The 26,938-nt window shown below is 41.9% G+C and overlaps 3 protein-coding genes across 4 annotated transcripts in view; 2 read left to right on the forward strand and 1 right to left on the reverse strand.

The window, feature by feature from the left end:
- Window positions 1-26,938, forward strand: part of rce1a (Ras converting CAAX endopeptidase 1a) — a 60,803-nt gene that overhangs the window by 31,822 nt on the left and 2,043 nt on the right. The window lies entirely within an intron of this gene.
- cd248a (CD248 molecule, endosialin a) lies at window positions 4,315-10,093 on the forward strand. The gene has a single exon (XM_058067953.1). The coding sequence runs from the start codon at window positions 5,145-5,147 to the stop codon at window positions 7,359-7,361; it is 2,217 nt and encodes a 738-aa protein (XP_057923936.1). The 5' UTR covers window positions 4,315-5,144; the 3' UTR covers window positions 7,362-10,093.
- On the reverse strand, window positions 18,399-25,521 carry sstr1b (somatostatin receptor 1b). 2 transcript variants are annotated; one of them, XM_058068047.1, is made up of 3 exons: window positions 25,338-25,521; window positions 20,594-20,626; window positions 18,399-20,504 (listed from the first exon to the last, which is right to left on the reverse strand). In XM_058068047.1, the coding sequence occupies exon 3, from the start codon at window positions 20,379-20,381 to the stop codon at window positions 19,284-19,286; it is 1,098 nt and encodes a 365-aa protein (XP_057924030.1). In that variant the 5' UTR covers window positions 20,382-20,504; window positions 20,594-20,626; window positions 25,338-25,521; the 3' UTR covers window positions 18,399-19,283. The 2 variants fall into 2 exon arrangements, with proteins under 2 accessions (XP_057924030.1, XP_057924031.1); XM_058068048.1 differs by lacking the exon at window positions 20,594-20,626.

Consider the following 26,938-nt stretch of genomic DNA (forward strand, 5'->3'; position numbering starts at 1 on the left):
AGTTGAGTGGTTACAAAAAGAAGATTGTAGTGGACATAATTCATCCCGGAACGATTGATAGATAGGGGAGGGGTTGCCACCGGGAGGGGTGGGCGCAAGGGACAGGGGTTTTCCGTTTCCTGTTGTGGTTGAGCGACGGGGCTTTCATGTTTTTCATGTCTTTACGTAACAAAGAGTGCAAGTTAATGTTTGCAAGAAAAATTAAGATATTGTTTGAGAAAGCGTTACTAAGTATACAGTGTACATATTTAAGTGTGAGATTTGTTGCAAAGCCTCAGACTCCTTGTGCATCATGTGACTTTTCCTCATTGTCTGCTCTCATCATCATCATCATCATCATCATCACCACATCTCCTGGTGGGCTTTCTTCTGTTTTCTGACCCTTTGATGCACTTACATTAGTGTTGTTGGGATTGTGTCTTTCTACATTTGGGAGGTCACTGACGTCGGACCCGAGATAGTGACTGCTGGCTTGTCATCTCCTACCTCTATTTTATTCGAAAATTTTTTTGATGGGTTTCTTCTCATCCAAGCAGGCAAAAGACCCAAAGTGTTCCCACCATACAGTTTTCCAATATAATTAGCTAAGATGAAGAACAACTACAATAAGCACCCAGATTCCATTGCTACACAGTATTCCATCCTGCATACGACCATCTGGGCCTCACACAGCCTCCAGGTGGGCTGATTAGGGTTTATCATAAAAAAAAAAAAGACATTTCCTGCCCAGCCACAGTGAGCATATGTTAGCGACACTGGGGGAGGAATGTACCAATAAGAAGCGGAAGACTGGTGAACTACAGGGCAAGTCCTCTTCAGCCACTTCGAGTGCTTCATCATCATGTGGGCAGAGAATCAGCGTCTGAGAACATCCGCATGTTCATGCATGACTCATTGGCAGGGCCGCACTCGTAGGAAAGAACTTGGGAGTGTTTATTTCCCACTGGATGGGGAAACCTATCACACAGACGTTGCACTGATGCTTAGATGCTTCGAGAAGAGACATGGGTAAACGTCAGCTGGAGTTGAGCCGTCATACACGGTTCGGTATAAGTCATTGCAGTAATCGTACAAAGCAGAGTGGGGGTTAGTTTATGGAACAGCACCAGCCCACAAGCTTTTTGCAACAAAGTGAATTTTTAGTACTTTGTTTTTGTCTTTTTTTGTGCTGTGTTTTGAAAACATTTTGATAAACAAGGAAGGACATTTACATATTCTTGATTTTCAATCTCATAGAGTTGATGGTTAATATTGTAAATTCAAAATCCTTTATTCGCATGCATGCGGTGATGCAAAACAATTGTCATTGTTTAAAGCGGCGGTCGAGTGGTTAGCGCGCAGACCTCACAGCTAGGAGACCGGGGTTCAATTCCACAAATAGGCGAAATCCGTTATAAAAAATCCGATATATGCAATGAATTTTTATTGGAAATGCATTACAGAAAAATCGGTTCTTTTTTATCTGTCCGTTGTGAGCGAATTTCCGATATATCTGAGGTTTACTGTATAATAGGTCCGCTTTATAAGTGTATCAAAATCCTAACCCTGGTCTCCTAGCTGTGAGGTCTGCGCGCTAACCACTCGTCCACCGTGCCGCCTCCAAGGACACTTTTACAGCATAATAAGACAATTAATTCCAGGTTCACTGATACAATTATAGGTGTTGTAATATTAATTTAGTTGGAATACAGTGCTGCTTTTTTAAATCACACTCATTTGCATAAACACACACACACACACACACACATAGAGTATATGTTGGCTCCAGCACTCACCAATAATAAACACGGTGTTGCATGAATACCTCTCTGACAAGCGAGCATTGTTATCTCTCGTAAAGGCTCTTCCAGATTGACCGATTAGATCCAATATTTTTCTCCCTTTGTCTTCCCCACAGAAACAATTTTTAAGCCTCGATTGTACAGCCATGCCAGCAGAGTACTGATTAGTCCTAAAAATGTGAATCAAAACAACAGCGAAGCGTCCCCTGGATTTCAGCATTCATTTGAATATAGACGAGGCGAGCACGGCTTGCACTGCTTATTGAACTAATCTGCTGGCTGCTTCCCCTTAACAGACGTCCACATGTTTTCAGCCATGTTCAAATGTTGGCGTGTGCCTGCGTGTGAATGGCAGCCCTTGTCTGGCACACGTAAAACATCATCACGCTGCCAAGGGGTGTCATTCAAAACGACTTAACCGCTTGTCTCGTGGTTTCTGTCTGCTGTCATTGAGCAGCCCGGTGTGTATGCGTATGTGCTTTAATGGCCGGTCGTAATTGTTTTAACAGCAACTATGTCATTAAAACATGCAAGCTGGCAGTGACCGGACGCCTCATGTGGTCCATCTGTTGACTGCTAATGAATGGAAGGTCAAGCGGATGATTGCATTCTTTTTCAGTCTGGTGTCCAATGAGTATGCTTATCCAGTTTTCATCTGTTCCAATAGATGGTTGCCAGATAAACAAAAGGTTTGAAGAACTTTCACGATGGTAATGTGAGTAGGTAATTGTTTTATTTTGAAGGACATGAAAAAAACATCTGTTGGAGTTTAAATCTTCTACAGAATGTAAGGAGAACAAATGTTCAGACTAATGAGGTTGTCCAGAAACCAGAAGTTTGGTAGTTTGTGTCCCGTTTCCAGCATCCCAGTCACTGTTCTTGTTTTATTTGAATAAACGTTTCAAAACGGCAAATTTAGGGCTGAAACCAGGATTGTGCTATTATGCAATTAGCTTGCGGCGTTTCCTTCACGAGCAAACAACAGCATTTGCAATAAGATGGGGAGTTCTTGAGCTGAATCCGATCTAACGATTACAATAATCACTTTCATTGCAAGTCTTCTTCTTTCTCTTTCAGCTTTTCCTTTCAGGGTTCTCCACAGCAAATCTATCCCCTCCATCCAACCCTGTCTTCTGTCACATCAACTACCCTCATGTCCTCCTTCACTACATCCATAATCCTCCTCTTTGGTCTTAGGAATATATATATACAGTATATATATATATATATATATATTCTCATTGGGAGTGACCAGGATGGATAGGATCAGGAAGGGGTACATCAGAGGGACATTACATGTTAGAGGCCTTGGAGATAAAGTCAGAGAGGCCAGACTGAGATGGTTCGGACATGTCCAGAGGAGAGATATGTATTGTATACACATATATAATATATATATATATATATATATATATATATATATATATATATATATATATATATATATATATATATATATATATATATATATATATATATATATATATATATATATATATATATATATATATAGACAGTGCCACTGAGGAAAAAACAGGAAGCAGAACTGGAGGTAGCAGAGATGAGGATGCTAAGGTTGTCATTGGGAGTGACCAGGATGGATAGGATCAGGAACGAGTACATCAGAAGGACATTACATGTTAGAGACCTTGGAGATAAAGTCAGAGAGGCCAGACTGAGATGGTTCGGACATGGACATGTCCAGAGGATATATATATATATATATATATATATATATATATATATATATATATATATGGTTTGGACATGTCCAGAGGAGAGATATGTAGTGGTATATATATATATACGTATATCCCTCTGATGTACTCGTTCCTGATCCTATCCATCCTGGTCACTCCCAATGAGAACCTCAGCATCCTCATCTCTGCTACCTCCAGTTCTGCTTCCTGTCTTTTCCTCAGCGACACTGTCTCCAGACCAAACATGGCTGGCCTCACCACAGTTTTGTATACCTTTCCTTTCATTTTAGCTGAAACTCTTCTATCACACATCACGCCTGATACTTTTCTCCACCCGTTCCGTCCTGTCTGCACACGCTTCTTCACCTCCTTTTCACAATCTCCGTTGTTCTGAACTGTTGACCCCGAGTACTTAAAATTCTCCACCTTCTGTATCTCCTGTGCAACTTGCACGAACTGTGCAGGTGTCGGTTCAAAATTGGAGGAGAATGTCTGCCAGCGAGCCGGCATAGCGTAGGGTGGCACGTCTATGCAATAGCATAATCCAGGCTTTATTAGGTATTTTTGTGTGAATTGCAATAACTCATGTTTATTTGAGAGTGGCCTTGGTAGCATATCGTCTGTGAATAGCTGTCTATCTACTGTACATAATAAAACATAAACAATACTGTGTTTGGGTGTACTGGGTGTACCTTGGTCCGCATATATAAATGTTCATATTTGGTATGTGCGTGCATGCATGCATGACACACACGTGTGTAGCAGCCTTAGGTGCACTTTGACTTTTTCAGTCCAGTCCGACATTCTAAGCAACACAATCATTTACTCTACTGCTACAGCCCATGACCCCCCCTCCACCACCACCGTCCCCAAGTCCTCAAGCCACTCTCCCCCATTGGGAAAACGTAATTCTCCATTTCAGTACTCAGCCGTTGTTTTCACAGCAAAACCAGACCCCCCCCTCTTTCCTCCTCACTGGTGACCTTGACAGCTACTAACCTACATCCCCATCCCAGTCTGAGATTTATTAGCACGGAGGATCTGGTTGTCCATGTGTGTTATTTTTTTTGCAGGAAATGTTCTTCCTGGCCTAGACTTGTATGTGTTCTTAAGCTAGGAAAGCAGATGTATGTGATAACAAAGAAGACAAGATCATTTTTTTTTCTAATGAGGTATCCGCTTATGGAAAAGTGTTTGGAGTTTTGAAAACATCTTGAAAAAGCTTTTTATAGAACTTGTGTATTTAGCACAGCTAGCCTCGAGCAAAGAAGACATAGAAGATAGCTTATTGTTGGATCAAGCTTTAAAAGTGTTGAGGAGTGTATTAAACTACATCCACAATCAGGATTTATGAAAACCATATGACATAGTCCTTCACTCACCCCCACTTCCAAAAACATACACTCTCCTGCCCCCCTCCTCTTTGCTTTATTTCCCTCCCACTCTCACCCTCCCGCTCCCTCTCACCCCTTCCCATCTTGGGACAATCTGCATGCAACTCCAGTGAGTTCAGATGCGTTTCTGCAGTGCAGACTGAGGAGCTCAGACTTTTCTCAACAGAAAAGTTCAAATGAAGAAAGAAAAGTTCACTTAAGCAAGACTAGGCAGCGAGATCTAGTCCAGTGGAGCAAGAGGAGGTGAGAGGAATATCCAAAAGAGGAGAATGGGCTCCCTAGTGAGCGGCACTACATCTCCCCTCCTGACCTCCCTGCTGGCTTTGCTTTTGGGACTTTCTTCCGTCTCCGGTGAGGACTTACGGGAGACGGACGCTCTGTGCAATGCCGACGGCTGCTTGGCAGTTTACTTCCAGAGAAAGACTTTTCTGGACTCTTGGCGGGCCTGCAAGGAGAAAGGTGGAAACTTAGCCACCCTGAAACGCCAGGCGGATGCCGCCACCATCGAAACTCTCTTCACCTCTCTGAATTTGCGACACTCGCGCACTAAGGTACAAGTATGGATCGGACTGCAGCGGCAACCCCGCCAGTGCACATCCTCGCGGCTTCTTCGGGGGTTTTCCTGGACAACAGGGGACCAGGATACAGAATACACCAACTGGCAGAAAGACTACTCCGCCAATATGTGCTCAGTGCCTCGCTGCGTGGTTATGGGATACAACATTCAGGACCAGACTGACAACTTCAAATGGCTGGATGGGTCCTGCTCCGTCCCCGTGGACGGTTACGTCTGCCATTATTCCTACACAGGAATGTGTCCTGCCTTGTGGAGTGAGGGGGCAGGCAATGCCTTCTACGCCACGCCGTTTAACCTCCTAAGCACCCTTCTGACCCACGCCCCTCTCGGATCTGTAGCGACCATGCCCTGCCAGACTGATCAACAGTCAGTACTCTGTGTCTTGAGGGAAGACGGTTCAGTGGGGTGGTCTAGAGATTCCCCTCTCTGCTCCAACCCCCCGGCATCGCACAACTGGTGCGAGCAAAACAACGGCGGCTGCGAGCATTTCTGCAAGGAAGCCGGCGGTCTCTCTTTTTGCGAGTGCGCTGAAGGCTATCAGCTCGCAGACGATGGCCAGAGCTGTGACCTCTCCGACGGATGTCAGGATGCCGACTGCGAGTTTGAGTGCGTGCCCCTTTCAGACCGGTACCGCTGCGCCTGTCCTGATGGCTACATGCTGGCTCCAGATGAACACGGCTGCCTGGATGTGGACGAATGCCTTCAGAGTCCCTGCGAGCACCGTTGTGTCAACACTCCCGGAACGTTTCAATGTCAGTGTCAAGACGGTTACCAAGTCGACGACGAGGGCGGCTGCGAGGATATTGATGAATGTCTGAGCGATCCGTGTGAACATGCCTGTGAGAACACAGACGGCTCCTTTATTTGCCACTGCCATTTTGGGTTCTCCCCGCAGCCCGAGGACACAAGTCGATGCCAAGACACCGACGAGTGCCAGATCGCAGGGACCTGCCAACAAATGTGCGTGAACTATGAAGGCGGATTTGAGTGCTATTGCGAGGAAGGCTACGAACTTGTCATGTCTGATTCTTCCTCATGTCGGAAAATAGGCGACCAATCGGCTGTCACCAACCAACCACGACCTGAATGGGACGCTGTGGATTACGAGTGGAATCCACAGCAGGGTCACACTGATTGGGTACCGGAGGAGGAGCAATCTCTGGACTGGTTGACTGACATTCCCAAAGTTTTGGGTTCGGATGTCATTTGGGTGACCAGTGCTCCTCGGGAGGAACTTTTCAATCCTGCTTCAGAAACACAGGAGGAAGGTATCGCTAATGGTGATGATGACATGTTGGACATGGGGCAAAATCCTCAATCTGAGCTGGACTTGTCCTTCATCACCACCAGCACCACACCCACTCCCACACCCACCATGTATGAAGATGAGAAGGAAGAAGAAGAGACCACTCCTTTCCCATTTTTTTCCACCTCTACAATCTCGGAAGGAGCTTGGAATTGGTGGGCTGGGTTCACAGCTGCCGACCAGAGCCGAGGAAATCCAGAGGATAAAGTCACTGACTCTTACATGCTTACTGAGTCCAGCTACCACAGTCCGCCCCAGGAAGAAAACCCCTCAGTCAGTGATAATTCTACAAAGGAGGGAGTGACCCACTCCCAAACTACTCCCACTCAAACCATTCCCTCTCAGCCGCCTACAATCCGTCACCTGGATTCTGTACACGAGGGCGGCGGACAGACTCAAAATGGCAACTGGCTCCTGGTGGGCCTCTTGGTGCCGGTTTGCATTTTTATCGTTGTCATGGTGGTCCTGGGTATCGTCTACTGTACTCGTTGTGCTGTGCAGCCCCGCAGTAAGACCGGGACCGACTGCTACCACTGGATCTCTGGCGCTCATGACAAACAAGGGGTTGCTAGCCCCTCTGCTGGGGTCAAGAGCCATGTTTAGGTAGACGGCACCCCAAAGTGACACTCACATATACAGACTCTCAAGAGGTGTAAAATCATCCCGGACTTTGTTGTTTATTGTTCATTTAGGAGGCGAGAGACACTGAAAACCACTGAACTTGTTTTTCTTTGACTATGCTTGGATGTTCCATACACTGATCACATGACTGCTTGACATCCAATTGCTTCCTGATTGCTGTAAATGAGGAATTCTCATGGTTCCGTTCACCATTTACACCAGACACTATGAATGAACTTGGTAATGGTTTTACAGTAAACCTCGGATATATCGGATTCAATTGTTCCCACTGGTTTTGTCCGATATAAGCGAAATCCGTTACCGGAAAATGTCCGTTTTACGCATATATCGGATTTATATCTGGTATATGCGTTAATCTGATTTTATCCGTTATAAAAAGGCACTTCCTTGACTATGTTTCCAATGTACCTGGACGCGCAGGCAACGCTGCAAACGCTGCAAATGACGTCGTATAGCGGCCTGTCACGATTCGGCGAATCGGAGCGCCACGATGCGGCCATCCGATATATGCGAGGGAAATTTAATGGAAATGCATTGGAACGGGACTGGAGATTTTGTCCGAAATAGGCGAAATCCGTTATAAAAAAATCTGATATATGCAATGAATTTTTATTGGAAATGCATTACAGAAAAATCGGTTCTTTTTTATCTGTCCGTTGTGAGCGAATTTCCGATATATCCGAGTCCGATATATCCGAGGTTTACTGTATTTCATTTGAACATGCATCAGATTACAATTGAATGCATCACATAATCAGTTCACAGTTCCACATGTCCAAAAGGAGTAGGAAGAAGCAAAGCTTAATAAATCCTACCCCTCCATCCGGTACTTCTAGATCAGAACTGCAGTACTTTTGCAATTATTGTTTTAGCCAAAATTTGACTGTAAATTATGTTCATTTTTACAGCATTGCTTATTCAGCAAATCCACAGCTTTGCTTTTCATAGTCGCATGAGTATCCCAAGTGAAATTCCCAGGAATGTGCAGAATGTCCACTTTTTAAGAGCACGTCTCTCTTCCTTTTTGGATTTCCCTTTGAGAAAACTTGGCAGCGTCGTTATGTGAGGTACAGACAAAGTCTTGGAAGGAACCTTGACTTTTTGGCCGTCAGTCACACGGTAACCAGAATTCTCTGTACGTGCCTGGAATGTTGTACGGCCATGTTGAATCAAATCCAGCTGTTGGAGGAAACCATCCAGAAAGACAATCACACACTTGTTACATCTTTGGAAAGGAGAAACTAATTATCACATGACAAGATGAGGCTCGTTCTAGCAATGGAGGGCATTTAAAAAAAATAAACATTCTTTATCTCAATTTTCTCGTATTTATTCATTAATAATAGGTAATAAACCTGATTGGCTCATTTCAGGCATCAAATGCATAATTGTATTATTTGTTTTTATCTTTTATTTGCTCTACAGTTGTCCCTTGCAATATCGTTATGTTGTGTTTTTTTCAGATATTAATTATGAATGTGAGTGTGAATGGTTGTTTGTCTATATGTGCCCTGTGATTGGCTGGCGACCGGTAGAAAATGAATGAATGATAATTATTGATCGCTGTTTCGTGGTAGACTGAGATCTATTAATTATCCAAACATATTGAAATACATGCGTTATGTGATATTTTGGCCGCTAGGTATTAGTAATGTCACATTGATGAGGCATACATCCTTATTACATTACCTTATCTCGATGGAGCCAGCCATGGATACGGAGTGAAAAATGTGTTTCCTCCAATTCTGTATGGACTTGGTAAGTTTTTGGCTTCTTATTTTGTCATTTTTTCCCCCACTCCCTTTGAAACCCTTTCTTAGGTTTAGAAAAAATGTGAGTTCCTGCAACATCAGAGATGTGCAAGCAATGAATAATGACTATAGGGGTGTTATTTCATGTCTACAGGGCTCTAATAATGTTGAAAAAAAACATATTTAGGATGTCATAAACAGGTTTTCTATGCTATAACTATGAAAACATTCCATTTATTAACAATGAATCGTATAATTAATTTATTGCGGTTGGGACCAATTAACTGCTATAAACATGGGATGTACTGAATTAAATGAGTATATTAAAAAAAAAGAGTCTCTTGTGTCATGTGACTCACTACTTTCGCCTCCTACCACTCTAAAAATGTTGGGGTAGCAAGGCTGCGTGCATGTGGAATGCAGATTTCTTGCATAAAAACTATTATTTAACATAACATTAATTAAACAAATGTTTCAATGATTACCAGAGACATGTATGGTTAAAAGGAAATGACATTTTAATGGACTTTTAATTTTTTTTAATTTGACATTATATTTTGGACTAGAGAAAATGGCATTTTAAAGGGTACTTCAGAAATGTATTTATTTAAAAATAAATTAATGTCTCCTTGTTCATAAAAAGTACTCCAATCCTGGGATGATCTGTTCAAATTCAGCAAATTCACTTTTACACATTTACGAAAAGGATCTTGAAAATGTAATAAAAAAAAAGAACACATGTTTTTGAGGGTTGTGAGGGTTGTTTATTTTTGATCGAAATCAATTTTGAAGTCAATCATCTACAATGACATTGATTAATGGCTCACATTATTACTTGTGACAACTTTACTGCAACAAATTCCCAGAATCAGCAGAGTTGCTGTTAAGTTTTGTGTTGTGTTGACTCATGCATCGCTTTTGATGAAAACCAGCTTATGGCTTGTGGAGGAATTGGGGGGCGGGGCGAGGGGGGGGGGGGGGGGGGGCACGCGCTCTCTTTTCTCTGTCTAAACATCTGGTCGATATGACGCTGAATATTTACAATGAATAATAAAAGTGCCCTCGTGGAGACATTCAGGTCACTTTTGGCCAGGGAGTTGGGCAAATAGTTTTCCCAATAGTTTTTCCACAGGCTGAAATACATGAAGCTTAATATCAATTTTAAAAGCGGAAAAAATGTCTCAAAACAACAAAAACAAAACATGCATGTTCAGAAATGTAATATTTTTCAAGACCACTGTTAAATAGCCATTTGGCTTATAGTTCATTCATTGGATTTATTATTTTTTTCTATAGTAAAATTTGCTTTGGTTAGAGTACGTTTTGGTTTGAGCCAGACCTTCTGGAACGGATTAAAGATGCTAACGAAGGCAGGAAATTAAAAAAACAGACAAATAATTATTGTCTGTGTTAAAATTTCTGGGTGTATTAAATTGATTCATTGGATTTATTTATTTTTTCTATAGTAAAATTTGCTTTGGTTAGAGTAGGTTTTGGTTTGAGCCGAAGGCAGGAAATTAAAAAACCTAACTGATGACAAACAGGCACTAACAAGCATTGCTAGCAAAGCTGCAAAAACAGCGACCCAACTGCCTGGGTCGCTGTTTGGGTCGCTGGGTGCCTGGGTACTATGGTACCCATTATGTCATTGTATGGTCATATCACCTTGTACTTCGGTACGAGGTGCATTATTAAAAAAAAAAACAAAAAAAATCTTAAACTGTATTATGGAAAGCAGGAAGTGAACAAATGTAACAGTTACTGATTGTAAAAGTACCATTTGGAGGGGTAGGATTTAATAAGCTTTGCTTCTTCCTACTCCTGTGAACTGATTATGGGATGCATTCAATTGTAATCTGATGCATGTAAAATGAAATAAAACCATTACCATTACCACTTCGCAAATTCTACACACATGCCATGCCTGACGATGCTGTCTATGCCTTTTTGTCATTTTTGACCCAGCCTCTGGTTGTGTTAAATTTCTCAACAGACTCACACGTTGCAGAAGTTTTCCGTGTTAGCTCGAGCAGCCTCGCCGCTGAAACTGATTAGCTCTGACTGGCTTGATCCGCCACTTCTGAACACAGCGTCCATGACTTGTGGTCTGTCTTTTGTTAACACTGTTACTGCTTTTGCAACATTAGCTCCCTTGATTACGTCGTTAGTCTTCAGGGTGGTAATTATCGTTGATGAAGGCTTTCCAGTACATCCTGCCCATGCAGAGCGGCGGCAGCATGGACGTCATCCTTGAAGTTATTCTTCTTTCTTGAATTCAGTTGTGGTATTCACTCTTTGGAATGTTGCTGTCACACGCATGGATACTTTATTGGAATAGGAAATCCAACCATGGCACCCTTATGGTAGCCCTTTGAGGATAATGACCCACATGCATAACATTATGTCGCATGTTTCAGTTTTTCTTGATCTCCGCTTGTGAAAACAGATAACCTTTTTTAAAGGTCACACGCCTCAGGATAGAGTCTTAAGAGCCCGAGGCCATCTTGCTGGACCTTTTGCAGTCTAAGCGGCCTCTCTGTTCCGTATCTTCAATCATGCAGCTTCAAGGAGGATGAAAACACTAAGATCCTCGTGTAGATTGTAGTGTTCTATATCTATTTCTTACCATCTTAAGAAATCCTGAGTATTGGTTTTCCAAAGCTATGCCAAATATGTATTTATATTTTATCTCTACTTAAAAACAAGCTGAAGTGCACTCATTCTGTCTTATCATCTTTTTGTGGTTTCATATTTTTCCCCAATGATCCCTCTTTAAATCATTTTCATACACACAAGTTATGACATAATAATATGTGCTTGCCGAAGTGAAAGCCTGAGTTATTGTACGAGTGTTTTAATGGAGGTGGCAAATTAAAATGAATGGGTTACGTAGCGAGGAAGCGCAGCAGTGTTTATGTAATGTGTCACATTTTGACATATTACCCACTACCCTGTCACATTTCAAATTCATTTCCCATAGCTACCATACCTCAAAACATACAAAACACGTATTATTCTCATAATACCTCTTTTCACTTAAATATGTCAAATTTTTCTCAACAAAATTCATTCATTCATTTATTCATTTTCTACCGCTTTTCCTCACGAGGGTCGCGGGGGTGCTGGAGCCTATCCCAGCTGTCTTCGGGCGAAAGAGGCAGGGTACACGCAGGACTGGTCGCCAGCCAATCACAGGGCACATATAGACAAACAACCATTCACACTCACATTCATACCTATGGACAATTTGGAGTGGCCAATTAACCTAGCATGTTTTTGGAATGTGGGAGGAAACCGGAGTACCCGGAGAAAACCCACGCATGCACGGGAAGAACATGCAAAATCCACACAGAGGTGGCCGAGGGTGGAATTGAACCCTGGTCTCCTAGCTGTGAGGTCCGCACGCTAACTATCTCAACAAAATACTACCTAAAAAAATTCATTAATTCATTCATTTTCTTCCACTTTTCCTCACAAGGGTCGCAGGGGGTGCTGGAGCCTATCCCAGCTGTCTTTGGGCGAGAGGCGGGGTACACCCTGGACTGGTCTACCTAAAATAAATATGCCATTTATTTCTGTTATATTGAATTTTTTTGGTAATATTATTTTTAGATATACTATGTGTACAAATTATATACGTACAAATTATATATAGACATGCTAATACGTACTATTACCATATTACCGAAGCTACAGTAACATTGTCATTATTATTGTTATGAACAAGGGCGTCACAGTGGTCTAGTGGTTAGCGTGCAGACCTCACAGCTAGGAGACCAGGGTTCAATTCCACCCTCGGCCATCTCTGTGTGGAGTTTGCATGTTCTCCCCGTGCATGCGTGGGTTTTCTCCGGGTACTCCGGTTTCCTCCCACATTCCAAAAACATGCTAGGTTAATTGGCGACTCCAAATTGTCCATAGGTATGAATGTGAGTGTGAATGGTTGTTTGTCTATATGTGCCCTGTGATTGGCTGGCGACCAGTCCAGGGTGTACCCCGCCTCTCGCCTGAAGACAGCTGGGATAGGCTCCAGCACCCCCGCGACCCTTGTGAGGAAAAGCGGTAGAAAATGAATGAATTGTTATGAACATTGTTACACCGAAGAACTACGTTAATGCCGTAGTGACACCTCACCACACCCCAACCGGCTAGCGACGAGCTGCACTACACACTCACCCTCACTATGTGAAATCAGTGTCCCCTCCTCAGGAAGGAAGTTTCTGTAATGCTTAAAAGGACCAAAATATTGCAAAATACTGCAGGTATTACACGTTATCATGAATATACCTGTTACTACATGTATATAAAACCATAAAACCTGAGTGGATGTATTTTTAATCGAGGTCTTTCTAGGTGTGTTCCATTACATGCATGAATTACCTGCTTCTTTTTTTTTTAGCTCTTATTGTATCTTTAGAACACACAGAAAAGAGAAAAATGTTTATTTCTCACATAAGGATTGAGGATGATATATAAATAAATAAATAAAAAAGGTACATCTAAAATGATTCACCTCCCTTGTCAATCCAGCCTAGAGCGCTGTAGTCTTAAGCTCAGTACCGATGGGGTGATGACTCCAACGCCATTCCAAAGCCAAGCGCCACGGAGGCTCTGCTATCAGTCACATGACAGCGGAGAGGTGACAGAAAACAGATGTGAGCATCCTCCACGCTCAAAAGCCATCACTTTGTTCTCGAGACGGCAGATAAAACAGATGTTGTCGTCTCTTTCAGGAAAGGTTTCTCTTCCAGGCGTCGAGTTACTGAAGCTGCGAAAATCATTTTCACATAAATGCTGTTGGAAAGCAGATCGAAATGAATTTTGACCTGCGGGCTCGTGGAAGAGCAAAGTAAACAACGTAACACTGTGATTATGTTGGCTTCAATGGGCTATAGAAATGTGACGGTGGATCAGTGGGCTTTTTTTTGAGAGAGGGGGCACTTTCTCTCATCAACAGTGACATAGGGATCTGTCTCTTGATCGATGAATCAATCATTAATCGATTATACAATTAATCAACATTAATCAAAGGCATTGTTGCTAAGAGGCGGAAATTAATTTTATTGTTTTTCATATCCCATTCATTGCTAATCGGTTAGCGTTAGCTGCAGCCTTATCATAGTGTGTGGGGGAGCGGGATAAATAAATTGGAGGCTAACTAGTTAGCTCGCTAGCATGCTATGCTTATGTCTCGTGTCCCTGCAGTCTTGTAGCCTGCACATTAGCAATGTGACTATAGGGGTGCTATTTCATGTCTATATGGCTCTAATAATGGTAAAAACATTTTTTAGAAAGTCATAAACAGGTTTTGCTATAACTACTAGGGATGTCCGATGGTGGCTTTTTTTTGGCGAAAACCGATATGTCGATATTTTCGATACTCGAAATCGATTATCGATATCAGGTGATACCGATATGTGTAACATGACATCGCTCCTGTGGTGAAATGAACAAATATGTATTGTATACAGAATTTTTTTTTTATATCGGTTTTCATGATCGAGAAAAAAATCTGATACCGTTGTCGACCGATATATCATTTTTATGCTAATATCTGGCCAATAATTGTCGGTAGCGATAATAATCCCTGACATTCATGCATTCATTTTCTAATGCTTTTTCCTCACGAGGGTCGCGGGGGTGCTGGAGCCTATCCCAGCTGTCTTTGGGCGAGAGACTGGTCACCAGCCAATCACAGGGCACATATAGACAAACAACCATTCACAACTCCACACAGAGATGCCCGAGGGTGGAATTGAACCCTGGTCTCCTAGCTGTGAGGTCTGCGGGCTAACCACTCGACCGCCGTGCCGCCCACAATAATGTTTGTGTTAAAATTTCTGGGTGTATTAAATTGATTTTTTTCTATAGAAAATTTTGCTTTGGTTAGAGTACGTTTTGGTTTGAGCCGGACCTTCTGGAACGGATTAAAGATACTAACGAAGGCAGGAAATTAAAAAACCTAACTGACATTGCTAATAACAACAAAAATATTCTACTATTTGAATCCGACTTTATGGAAATTCACTCATTGGTTGAGTCTGGAACCCATTAAGCATGATAAACGAGGGATGACTGTATATACATATGAAAGCGTATGTACTGAAGCTAAGGCCTTATCATGTTAAACATCCATCCATCCATTTCTCATGCGGCTTAATCCTCATTACGGTGATTGGGTATGCCAGAGCCTCGTTACGGTAGACATGCCCAATGCATTTAGTGGCAAGCGATGAAACTCTAAATCATTTTTAACGTGTCAGGGTGTGCTAGCGAGTCAATTTGGGGTCGTCTCATTTGCGAGCTGCACCAACCATACTGTTCAGGCTTGGGGATGTTTGTTGCCATATCAATTATCAGTGAGATCTCTGAGATATGATGAGAGCTGCAGACAAATTATGACACAGTCTGTCGTACATACTTGCCCTGAATTTAAACGTGCAAAAGCATAGACTAATCTACATCTCAAATTTCTTGTGTCATTTTATTTTCTTTTATACGTATATATATATATATTGTTTTTTATTTATATACCTGTGCATAGTTTCAGTGTGTTATCATCTTCATACGCACCAATTACAGTAAACCTCGGATATATCGGACTCTGATATATCGGAAATTCGCTTACAACGGACAGCTAAAAAAGAACCAATTTTTCTGTAATGCATTTCCAATAAAAATTCATTGCATATATCAGATTTTTTATAACGGATTTCGCCTATTTCGGACAAAATCTCCAGTCCCGTTCCAATGCATTTCCATTAAATTTCCCTCGCATATATCGGATGGCCGCATCGTGGCGCTCCGATTCGCCGAATCGTGACAGGCCGCTATACGACATCATTTGCAGCGTTTGCAGCGTTGCCTGCGCGTCCAGGTACATTGGAAACATAGTCAAGGAAGTGCCTTTTTATAACGGATAAAATCCGATTTACGCATATACCGGATATAAATCTGATATATGCGTAAAACGGACATACGCATATAACGGATTTCGCTTATATCGGACAAAACCAGTGGGAACAATTGAATCCGATATATCCGAGGTTTACTGTATATATTTAATCTCTGTGGCAAACCATACAGTGCAGATGTAGTTGTGGATTTTATTGGCAATTATAATTTGTACACATAAACGTCTACATACAAGCGACAAGACAACATTCATATCAACTCATTGACTCTAGCAGTGGATCCACACATTCACACTGCAGGGTGTGATGCCCAGTTCGGATTTTTAAGTTAAAATCCAGTCTTTTATTTAGTTAGTCATATTACCCCCCCAAAAAGCTAACTTGTAAATATGAACACAATGTGCTTGCCAAGTGATGCACAAAACACAATGTTGCACGTGGTGGACTGTGTTTACACAATTCCTAGTCTCAGTCATGTCACGTTTGTGCAACTGGAATCAACTTTTTTTTTTTTAGATGAAGAAGATGGCAAGAATTTTGTCGAGACGGCCGTTTGTAGGAAAACAGGGAGCAGAAAGAGAATCTGAAAAGCATTTCAGTCAATAACAAATATAATGGATAATACAGAGCCACAATGTCAACAGAAACAGAAACAGACCAAAGCAGTCGATATGAAGACCAGCGAAGCCTACCTCGGATACAAACAGAGAAAAAAGAAGGAATGGATAAAAGGCAAACTGTAGAAAGCCTTAAAGAAACAAATAAATGAGGCAAAGTCTGAGCGGCTAAAGGGAAAATACAGGAAAAAGTACCAAGAATCAAAGAAAGCAGCGTGAAGGAAAGCCAGAGCTGACAAAAGGATGCAAGGATGGGGGAGAAAGTGAAAAGTACACACGATCAACAGTAATAATAGACATGCTTTAAAGCCCTTTGAGACTCTTTTGTGATTAAGGGCTATATGGATAATCTTGACTTGACTTCAACTTTTTAGAACTGTGTCATAGCAACAAGCCGACTGGACTGAGTATTCTCAGGAAATGCTAAATAGCAGAACTGGATATCCACCATGCAGAGAACGACTCGGTAATTGGCATCAAACCACCAACAAAAGTAGAAACCTCAGCTATTAAGTCCTCCAAAAATGGGAAAATTCAAAACCATCTGGGAGAACAAAGAAATACCCGATGACTGGTCAGAAGGTATTATCCTAAAAATACCAAAATTAGGGCAATTTGAGAGATTGTTCCAACTGGCATTGAATCATGCTCCTATCAAAGTCATAGGCAGTAGATGAGAATCTCAGGAATGAACACGCAGGATTCCGAAAGGGGTGTGGGTGCTTTGACCAGATATTCACACAACGTAACATTATAGTATGGCAGAAGAAAATACACATCAATATGGTCGACTCTGAAAAGACTTTCAATAGCATCCACAGAGACAGCCTGTGGAACATCTTCATGTAAGGAATTATTAGTCTTTTTTATTGACAACATATTGCGCAACTGAAAGGTCTTGAGACAAATGCTAACTCGCAAACTAGAGAGCTAGCGACCTAAACGGTAGCATTCAAGTTATTTCCTTTAAAATTAAATAGCCAAAAACTTACCACTTCCACACGGATAGGGAGGATAACTATTAACAGTTATTTAACCTTTAATATGAACATTAATCATTAATTCATTCATTTTCTACTGCTTTTTCCTCACGAGGGTCGCGGGCCAAATGTGGCCCGCAGGACACTAGTTTGAGGCCCCCGATATGAAAGTTTAATGTTAGTGTGGCCCGCGCAAGTTTGATATGGATGCCGTATGGTATCATGTACCCAGAAAAAACTATTACGTTTGATTAATGTTCATGTTAAAGGTTAAATAACTGTTAATAGTTATCCTCCCTATCCGTGTGGAAGTGGTAAGTTTTTGGCTATTTAAGTTTAAAGGAAATAACTTGAAGGCTACCGTTTAGGTCGCTAGCTCTCTAGTTTGCGAGTTAGCATGTGTCTCAAGACCCTGCAGTTGCGCAATATGTTGTAAATAAAAAGAGTATAAATGTGACTATAGTCGTGTTTTGTCATGTCTACAGGGCTCTAATAATGCTTTGTTCATTTTAATCTGAAAAAAATAATTTGTCTACCCACCAACTATATGTGGTTTCTTAAGTTTTTATTATTTGCCGTTTTATTATTATTATTATTATATTTATTTATTTATTACTGATTGATTGATTTTCTTTATTCTTGATTTTTGTTCATTTATTTTTCATCTTATTTTGTGTAGAAAAATAAAAATTAAGATATTTGAGAACAGTGGAATGTTTTATCAGAGCTTTTCTTGTAGAAAATCGGAACCAAAGCAAATTAATTATTATTAATTTTTCTGTTTTTAATAAATGCGTTTTTTTGGAAAATCTGTTGCGGCCCAGTCTCACCCAGACCCTAGCTCCAGTGGAGCCTCCAGTTTAAGACCCCTGCTCTAGCAACAACAAATTATTTCACCTATTTTGGAAGTACTGATGATGGGGGGGGGTGCACACAACAACATTAAAAACAGAATCAAGATCTCCGCAAACATAGAACCAAGACAAAACATAATACCAGAGCTGCATTCTATTCACCCTCCTGTAAAGCTCATAACACTGCAGAATGACAGCAAGTGACATATGTCAACTGTCAGTTTTCCACACAAAGACTCTGAAAAGAATCTGCCGGATATTTTGGCAAGAAAAAAAAATAAAATAAAGATATGCTGGCAAGATGTCAGCAGGACAGCATGGATAGCATTCTAACAGAGCGATACTGGAACTGGTTTGGGCATGTTTTGACACGAGAGAAAGACAGCATCCTAAGAATAGTCCTACATTGGACACTCAAAGGTAAAAAAAAACAGGGTTCAATTCCACCCTCGGCCATCTCTGTGTGGAGTTTGCATGTTCTCCCCGTGCATGTGTGGGTTTTTTCGGTTTCCTTCCACATTCCAAAAACATGCTAGGTTAATTGGCTAAGTCCAAATTGTCCATAGGTATGAATGTGAGTGTGAATGGTTGTTTGTCTATATGTGCCCTGTGATTGGCCGGCAACCAGTCCAGGGTGTACACCGCCTCTCACCCGAAGACAGCTGGGATAGGCTCCAGCACCCCTTGCGACCCTTGTGAGGAAAAGTGGTAGAAAATGAATGAATGAATGAATATGTTCTGGTAACACAATCTTTGAGTTGTGGTGTTTACAAATTAGTTGTGCGAGAGGTATAAGTTCCATTGCGAAACACCATGTCAGACGCTATTAATTCTTTGGGAAAATCCAGCGGTCCACACACGGGACCTTGTCCCCTCATAGCGACGGCGCAGTAGTCCACTTGCTCCGCATCCACTCCCGATTCCAGCCAGCGGAAACACACGATTCGCTGAAAGGAACGCCGGAAATTATCTGACACGAATCCGTACAGGATGGGGTTAGCGGTGCTGTTGGCGTAGCTGAGAATGACAAAGAGTTGCGTCACCATGGGGTCCGGCGGTCGGTGGAAGACGCTGACTAACTGAACGATGTAGAATGGCATCCAACAGAGCACGAAGACGGCGACCACCAGCAGCACCATGCAAGTGATCTTCTTCTCAGAGCGCCGCCGTTGGAGCCAGCCTGCTTTCAACCCCACCGCTCGCATCCTGGCCACCATTAGGCAGTAGCATAAACAAATGGCCGCCACAGGTAGCAAGAAACCCAGAAGGAACGTATACACCACAAAGGCTTCGGACCACGCCGCTTCAGGCCACAGGAAGTTACAGTCCACAGCGCCGTCATGGGCTGGCACTGTATCGGCGAAGATAATTATGGGCAAGATAACGAGCAGCGATAGCCCCCACACGCACACGTTCACAACCTTTGCCACCGTGGGGCGGCGGTACCGCGCCGCCTTGATGGGGTGCACCACAGCCACATAGCGGTCCACGCTCAACACGGTGAGACAGAATATGGATGTGAACATGTTGATGCCGTCCACGCTCAGCACCAGTCGACACATGAGCGAACCGAAGGGCCAATGACGCACGGCGGCAGACGTCGCCAAAAAGGGCACGCTTAGCATGAAGAGCTCGTCGGCGATGGCCAAGTTGAGAATGTAAATATTGGTAGCCGTTTTCATTTTAGCGTACTTGAGAATGACGTAGATGACCATGGCATTACCAGTCAAACCCACGCAGCACACTAGAGCGTAGATGGACGGGATGATGATGTTGCTGACATCTGGATCCTGGTAGTAGTCCTCATAGTCCACACTTGTGTTATGTGGAAACCCTGTAGGTTTTTGGCTCTCGTTGAAATCCATCACCACGCTGATTTTCTTCTTTTTAATAATTCTCACTTGCCTCAAAACAATCCATGTTAGGATTGAAAGCGAGTGTTCGGAGATGGCACGGGATTCTTTCTTCTGGAGACTCTTAGTGTTCACCTAAGAGGACAAGAGAAGACACGTTCATCAATGCATCAATCCATACAACCTCACGGCCATTTAAAGCAGGGGTCTCAAACTCAATTTACCTAGGGGCCACTGGAGCTAGGGTCTGGGCAAGGCTGGGCCGCATCAGGTTTTCCAAAAACAAAAACAAAAAAAAACGCATTTATTAAAAACAGAAAAATATACAAACTTTTTCTACAATAAAAGCTCTGATAAAACATTCCACTATTCTGAAATATCTTAATTTTTATTTTTCTGCACAAAATAAGGGGCTGCACGGCGGTCGAGTGGTTAGCACGCAGACCTCACAGCTAGGAGACCAGGGTTCAATCCCTCAATGTGGAGTTTGCATGTTCTCCCCGTGCATGTGTGGGTTTTCTCCGGGTACTCCGGTTTCCTCCCACATTCCAAAAACATGCTAGGTTAATTGGCCACTCCAAATTGTCCATAGGTATGAATGTGAGTGTGAATGGTTGTTTGTCTATATGTGCCCTGTGATTGGCTGGCCACCAGTCCAGAGTGTACCCCGCCTCTCGCCCGAAGACAGCTGGAATAGGCTCCAGCACCCCCGTGACCCTCGTGAGGAAAAGCGATAGAAAATGAATGAATGAATGAATGCACAAAACAAGATGAAAAATAAAGAAGAATAAAGAAAATCAATCAGTAATAAATAAATATAATAATAATAATAAAACGGCAAATAATAAAAACTTAAGAAACCACATATAGTTAGTGGGTAGTTATGAAATTATTTTTTTTCAGATTAAAATGAACAAAGCATTATTAGAGCCCTGTAGACATGACAAAACACGACTATAGTCACATTTATACTCTTTTTATTTACAACATATTGCGCAACTGCAGGGTCTTGAGACACATGCTAACTCGCAAACTAGAGAGCTAGCGACCTAAACGGTACCCTTCAAGTTATTTCCTTTAAACTTAAATAGCCAAAAACTTACCACTTCCACAGGGATAGGGAGGATAACTATTAACAGTTATTTAACCTTTAACATGAACATTAATCAAACGTAATCATTTTTTCTGGGTACATGATACCATACAGCATCCATATCAAACTTGCGCGGGCCGCACTAACATTAAACTTTCATATCAAGGCGGGGGCCTCAAAGTAGTGTCCTGCGGGCCACATTTGGCCCGCGGACCGCGTGTTTGAGACCCCTGATTTAAAGTATACAGTAAATCACGGCCTATTTGCCTTTTTAATCCGTGTCAATTCACTCAACATTTTCCATCAGGAAGAAGCTTGACAAGACGTGATGTTGTGTAACTACATGTTTTACAAGTACAATAGTGTAATTGTGTATTCAAGTGCTAAACAGAATTTGAAATGTGTGATAACTATGAAGTGCGTTTGTAGTAGTGTTTTTTTTTTTTTTTGCCATACTTATCTACTCCATTTTGATTCCTTCTGCCGCCTCTCCCTGTCCTTTGTCACCAACATTGAATAGTAATTAACATGCGCAGGTCGTCTAATAAAGAACATGGCCCACAATGAGTAGCTTTTTAGCCTTAATGATGAATCAGTAAGGTGACAGTCTTGTTCTTCCTTGCTGCACTATAATGAGCACAATCATTCTTTTGAAGTTGCATGAATGGCGCTCCGTGGATGTCGCATGCGAGCAGGGACAAGGTGGTCCCGGCTCAGGGAAATAATGGTCTTTGCGTTAGCTAGGACATATAATGCTTGCCTCCGTTATCCTTTTGTATGGAATTAATACTCAGCACCACACATGAAAAGATTTCCATTAACTGAATGCATGACAGCATTGACACTTTTTGAGTTATTGTCGTAATAATGGAGGCATATCCACTATGAAGATGCATGTCTGTAGAATAAAATGTTCAATGCAATCCTCAATTAAATTTGGGACAGGGATGGGGGACGAACTACAAGACCGTTTCCAGTAGGTAAATCAAATTATTACTGTAGATCAGGGGTCTCAAACTCAATTTACCTGGGGGCCACTGGAGCTAGGGTCTGGGCAAGGCTGTACCGCATCAGGTTTTCAAATAAAATACCAAAAAAAAACCCATTTATTAAAAACAGAAAAATATACAAACTTTTTCAGTGCTTTGGTTCCGATTTTCTACAATAAAAGCTCTGATAAAACATTCCACTGTTCTTAAATATCTTAATTTTTATTTTTCTGCACAAAATAAGATGAAAAATAAACAAATCAATAATAAAGAAAATCAATCAATCAGTAATAAATAAATATAATAATAATAATAAAACGGCAAATAATAAAAACTTAAGAAACCACATATAGTTGGTGGGTACAAATTATTTTTTTCAGATTAAAATGAACAAAGCATTATTAGAGCCCTGTAGACATGACAAAACACGACTATAGTCACATTTATACTCTTTTTATTTACAACATATTGCGCAACTGCAGGGTCTTGAGACACATGCTAACTCGCAAACTAGAGAGCTAGCGACCTAAACGGTAGCCTTCAAGTTATTTCCTTTAAACTTAAATAGCCAAAAACTTACCACTTCCACACGGATAGGGAGGATAACTATTAACAGTTATTTAACCTTTAACATGAACATTAATCAAACGTAATAATTTTTTCTGGGTACATGATACCATACAGCATCCATATCAAACTTGCGCGGTGCCGCACTAACATTAAACTTTCATATCAAGGCGGGGGCCTCAAACTAGTGGCCACATTTGGCCCGCGGGCCGTGTGTTTGAGACCCCTGCTGTAGATGCTCTTCACAACCCATTAAATGTGTTCACTTTCTGTGTTTAGATGTTTTCTATTTAGTAGAGAAAACAGTAGCTTGTGCAACATGTCTATGCCTTGAACTTGACCGTGTCTTAAAGCGACAGTAACCCCAAATGATGGTTATGGCAACTAAATGAACGAAGATCATCATCCATTAAACGCCATGACACCGGGTAACGTTTTGACTTCTGAGTCAGTTGCTTGGAGACATCATAGCACCATAGCCAATTAAAATCAGCCAATTATGTAAATAGAAGTACAAGTGCCTTCTGGCATAGTGACTGATCAATATGGTCTCGTTCTCCCAGCCTCCTGACTAATAACCTCACAAGGGAGGAAAATTGAAAGTTGAGGTGCACTCAAACCTTGTATATTTTCCTATATATAACCTATATGTATATATATATAACCTATATATATTTTCATATATGTTCAATCACCGCTACAAAGATGCAAAGATAACTGTTAAGCTCATGGAAAATAGTTCCATATAAAACCTTGCAATCGCAAAATATAGCTATGATTGATGTCAATTGGTTGTGGACAGGGCGGCACGGCGGTCGAGAGGTTAGCGCCCGAGTTCAATTCCACCCTCGGCCATCTCTGTGTGGAGTTTGCATGTTCTCCCCGTGCATGTGTGGGTTTTCTCCGGGTACTCCGGTTTCCTCCCACATTCCAAAAACATGCTAGGTTAATTGGCGACTCCAAATTGTCCATAGGTATGAATGTGAGTGTGAATGGTTGTTTGTCTATATGTGCCCTGTGATTGGCTGGCGACCAGTCCAGTGTGTACCCCGCCTCTCGCCCCGAAGACAGCTGGGATAGGCTCCAGCACCCCCCCGCGACCCTCGTGAGGAAAAAGCAGTAGAAAATGAATGAATGAATGAATGATTGTATAGCGCCAATGCACAGATTTCATTGGCTGAGTGGCGTCAAATGGGATGCCTTACGTTGCATGCATTAGGTCGGTGGATGTCCCGAGTTGATCAACTACTATCTCCAGTGTAGGCAAAGCTCCCCATTAAATCTACTTATATAATTTTTTAAATATACTGCATGACCAGATCTGTATTGGATGGTGTCTGGGACCAGACTAGTGAATCCTGGTTTCGGGTATTAAAGACAGGCATATGCATTGATATACAAATGCAGCTTTGACCTCCATATATCCCGCTAGACATCTTCTTAGGATTGTTTGTAGTTCTGTCCCTAATAGATATGTTTATAATCACGGGCTGCTTGGAGAAGGTGAGTCATATTCTCCCCGCTTACCCTCGCTTACCACTCAGACTCTATTTGATTTGATCGATGCCTCTTTGAGCATCGCAAAAAGGCGAATTTTGTCGATGCGCTGGAGCAGAGCCGAGCGGCAAAGGAGCTTTTTAGGAGTGTTTAGCCTGCGTTCACGGACAGCTGCATTGGAGACCTTTGAGAGACGCTCCTTTGCAAGCATTTGCATTCTCTCCACATTGCATTGTTTTCTTTCATTATAGGACATATGGAGAGATGAAATATGCATTCATGCCTTCTTCGTATTTAGTCCTCATTTAGGGGATTTGATGATGATTGATTATGCGTACCGACAGTATGAGTGTGTCCACTTTGGTGATTAATTGTATTATCCTGTGGCTAGAAGGCTTTCATATTATTTGGAATGAAGGCAGGATGCCTCTGCTTCAGGGATCGGATTCCAGGAAAGTCTTCTGGTAACTGTAGTTATAATATCCAATGACTGAAGAGGTAATAAGAGATGATTCGAAACAATTTGTCTTGAACTTCAGCATCTTAGGAGTTGTCTTGGCAACAATATCTGCATCCATGCACGATGACATAGATTCATTATTGTCTTATGATTCATTGTGCAAGGAACTTTTTTTCATTTGCACTAATTTACACTCTCAGTGGCAAGGTCAAGGCAGCCAATGAAGGAGGTCAATTATCGAATTGATATTTTTAGTGCATTAATTCCATCTCTGACCATTAATATGACTCACCAATAAACGCTTTGTCCTTTCACTCCTGACTGTCAATCATCAACTTGGCGCCGCTGCGTTGTTTGCTCACCTTCTGCTGCAGAGATGCTCCTGTCCGCCTCTTGTCTCCTCATCACTGCGATGTCGACGCCGGTCGGTCTTCTGTGTCCTCCAGCATCCGGCTGCTGTATGAGCGGCTTAACGCTGCACTCTTTCCTCTCTCGCTCTCTTTGGTCTACACGACATTCTATCTCCCGTCTCACAACCGCCTTGCTCTCCTTGCTTTTTTTTTTTTGAGCCGCATCTCCACAGCGCTCTGCTATTAGACCAGCGCGTCTCAATTATTTTTCTTTCTGTCATTGCCCTCCCCCAAAGGGACAGAATTTTTTTTTGTGCATCCCTCACTCCCAACTTGAAATAATAGAGAAACTGATATTTAGTTATTTATCTGTACTGTACGGGCTGAACTTGAAACTGAAACCAGGAAAATGCAATAAAATGTAGAGCATACAAACGTATTGAAGAGTCAAATTACATGTTGAGTACTATACTGTGTAAATAGGTGACCCCCCCCCCTCCAACGCTCTCCCCCTGTTAAAACATAAATTAATTCAAATTACTCAAGATCTATTCGTCAACGGGCAACAAAAGATTATAAAGACATTTCTAAAGTTTTGGGACTCCAGCAAACCACAGTGAGAGCTATTATCCACAAATGGTGAAAACATGGAAGAGTGGTGAACCTCCCCCAAAATGACCCCAAGAGCACAGCAACGTAAAAGTAGTGCAGAATTTCAGAAAAAGAACATCATATCATATAACAGTAAAACATTGTGGTGGTAGTATGATGGTCTGGGGCTGATTTAGGGGGGCGCTTCCCAAACCGATGGTTGCTGGTTACAGCCTTGATCCCCCATTGAGGTTCAAAATGCTCAAAACCAATCCAGAGAAGGTCAATCAATATATGCTAATCTATCTGAACAAAACATTGACATCTTAGCATCATATGTTCATTCATTCATTCATTCATTTTCTACCGCTTTTTCCTCGCGGGGATGCTGGAGCCTATCCCAGCTGTCTTCGAGCGAGAGTCGGGGTACACCCTTGACTGGTCGCCAGCCAATCACAGGGCACATATAGACAAACAACCATTCACACTCACATTCATACCTATGGACAATTTGGAGTCGCTAACCTAGCATGTTTTTGGAATGTGGGAGGAAACCGGAGTACCCGGAGAAAACCCACGCATGCACGGGGAGAACATGCAAACTCCACACAGAGATGGCCGAGGGAGGAATTAAACCCTGGTCTCCTAGCTGTGAGGTCTGCGCGCTATCCACTCAACCGCTGTGCCGGCCACAATAATTATTGTCTGTGTTAAAATTTCTGGGTGTATTAAATTGATTCATTGGATTTATTTTTTTTTTTCTATAGTAAAATTTGCTTTGGTTAGATGTCGTTTTGGTTTGAGCCGGACCTTCTGGAACGGAATAAAGATACTAACGAAGGCAGGAAATTAAAAAAACCTAACTGACATCGCTAATAACGACAAAAATATTCTACTATTTGAATCCGACTTTATGGAAATTCACTCATTGGTTGAGTCTGGAACCCATTAAGCATGATAAACGAGGGATGACTGTATACATATGAAAGTGTATGTACAGAAGCTAAGGCCTTTTCATGCAG

This window comes from Doryrhamphus excisus, chromosome 3 (genome assembly GCF_030265055.1).
Source record: "Doryrhamphus excisus isolate RoL2022-K1 chromosome 3, RoL_Dexc_1.0, whole genome shotgun sequence".
NCBI classification, from domain to species: Eukaryota; Metazoa; Chordata; class Actinopteri; order Syngnathiformes; family Syngnathidae; genus Doryrhamphus; species Doryrhamphus excisus.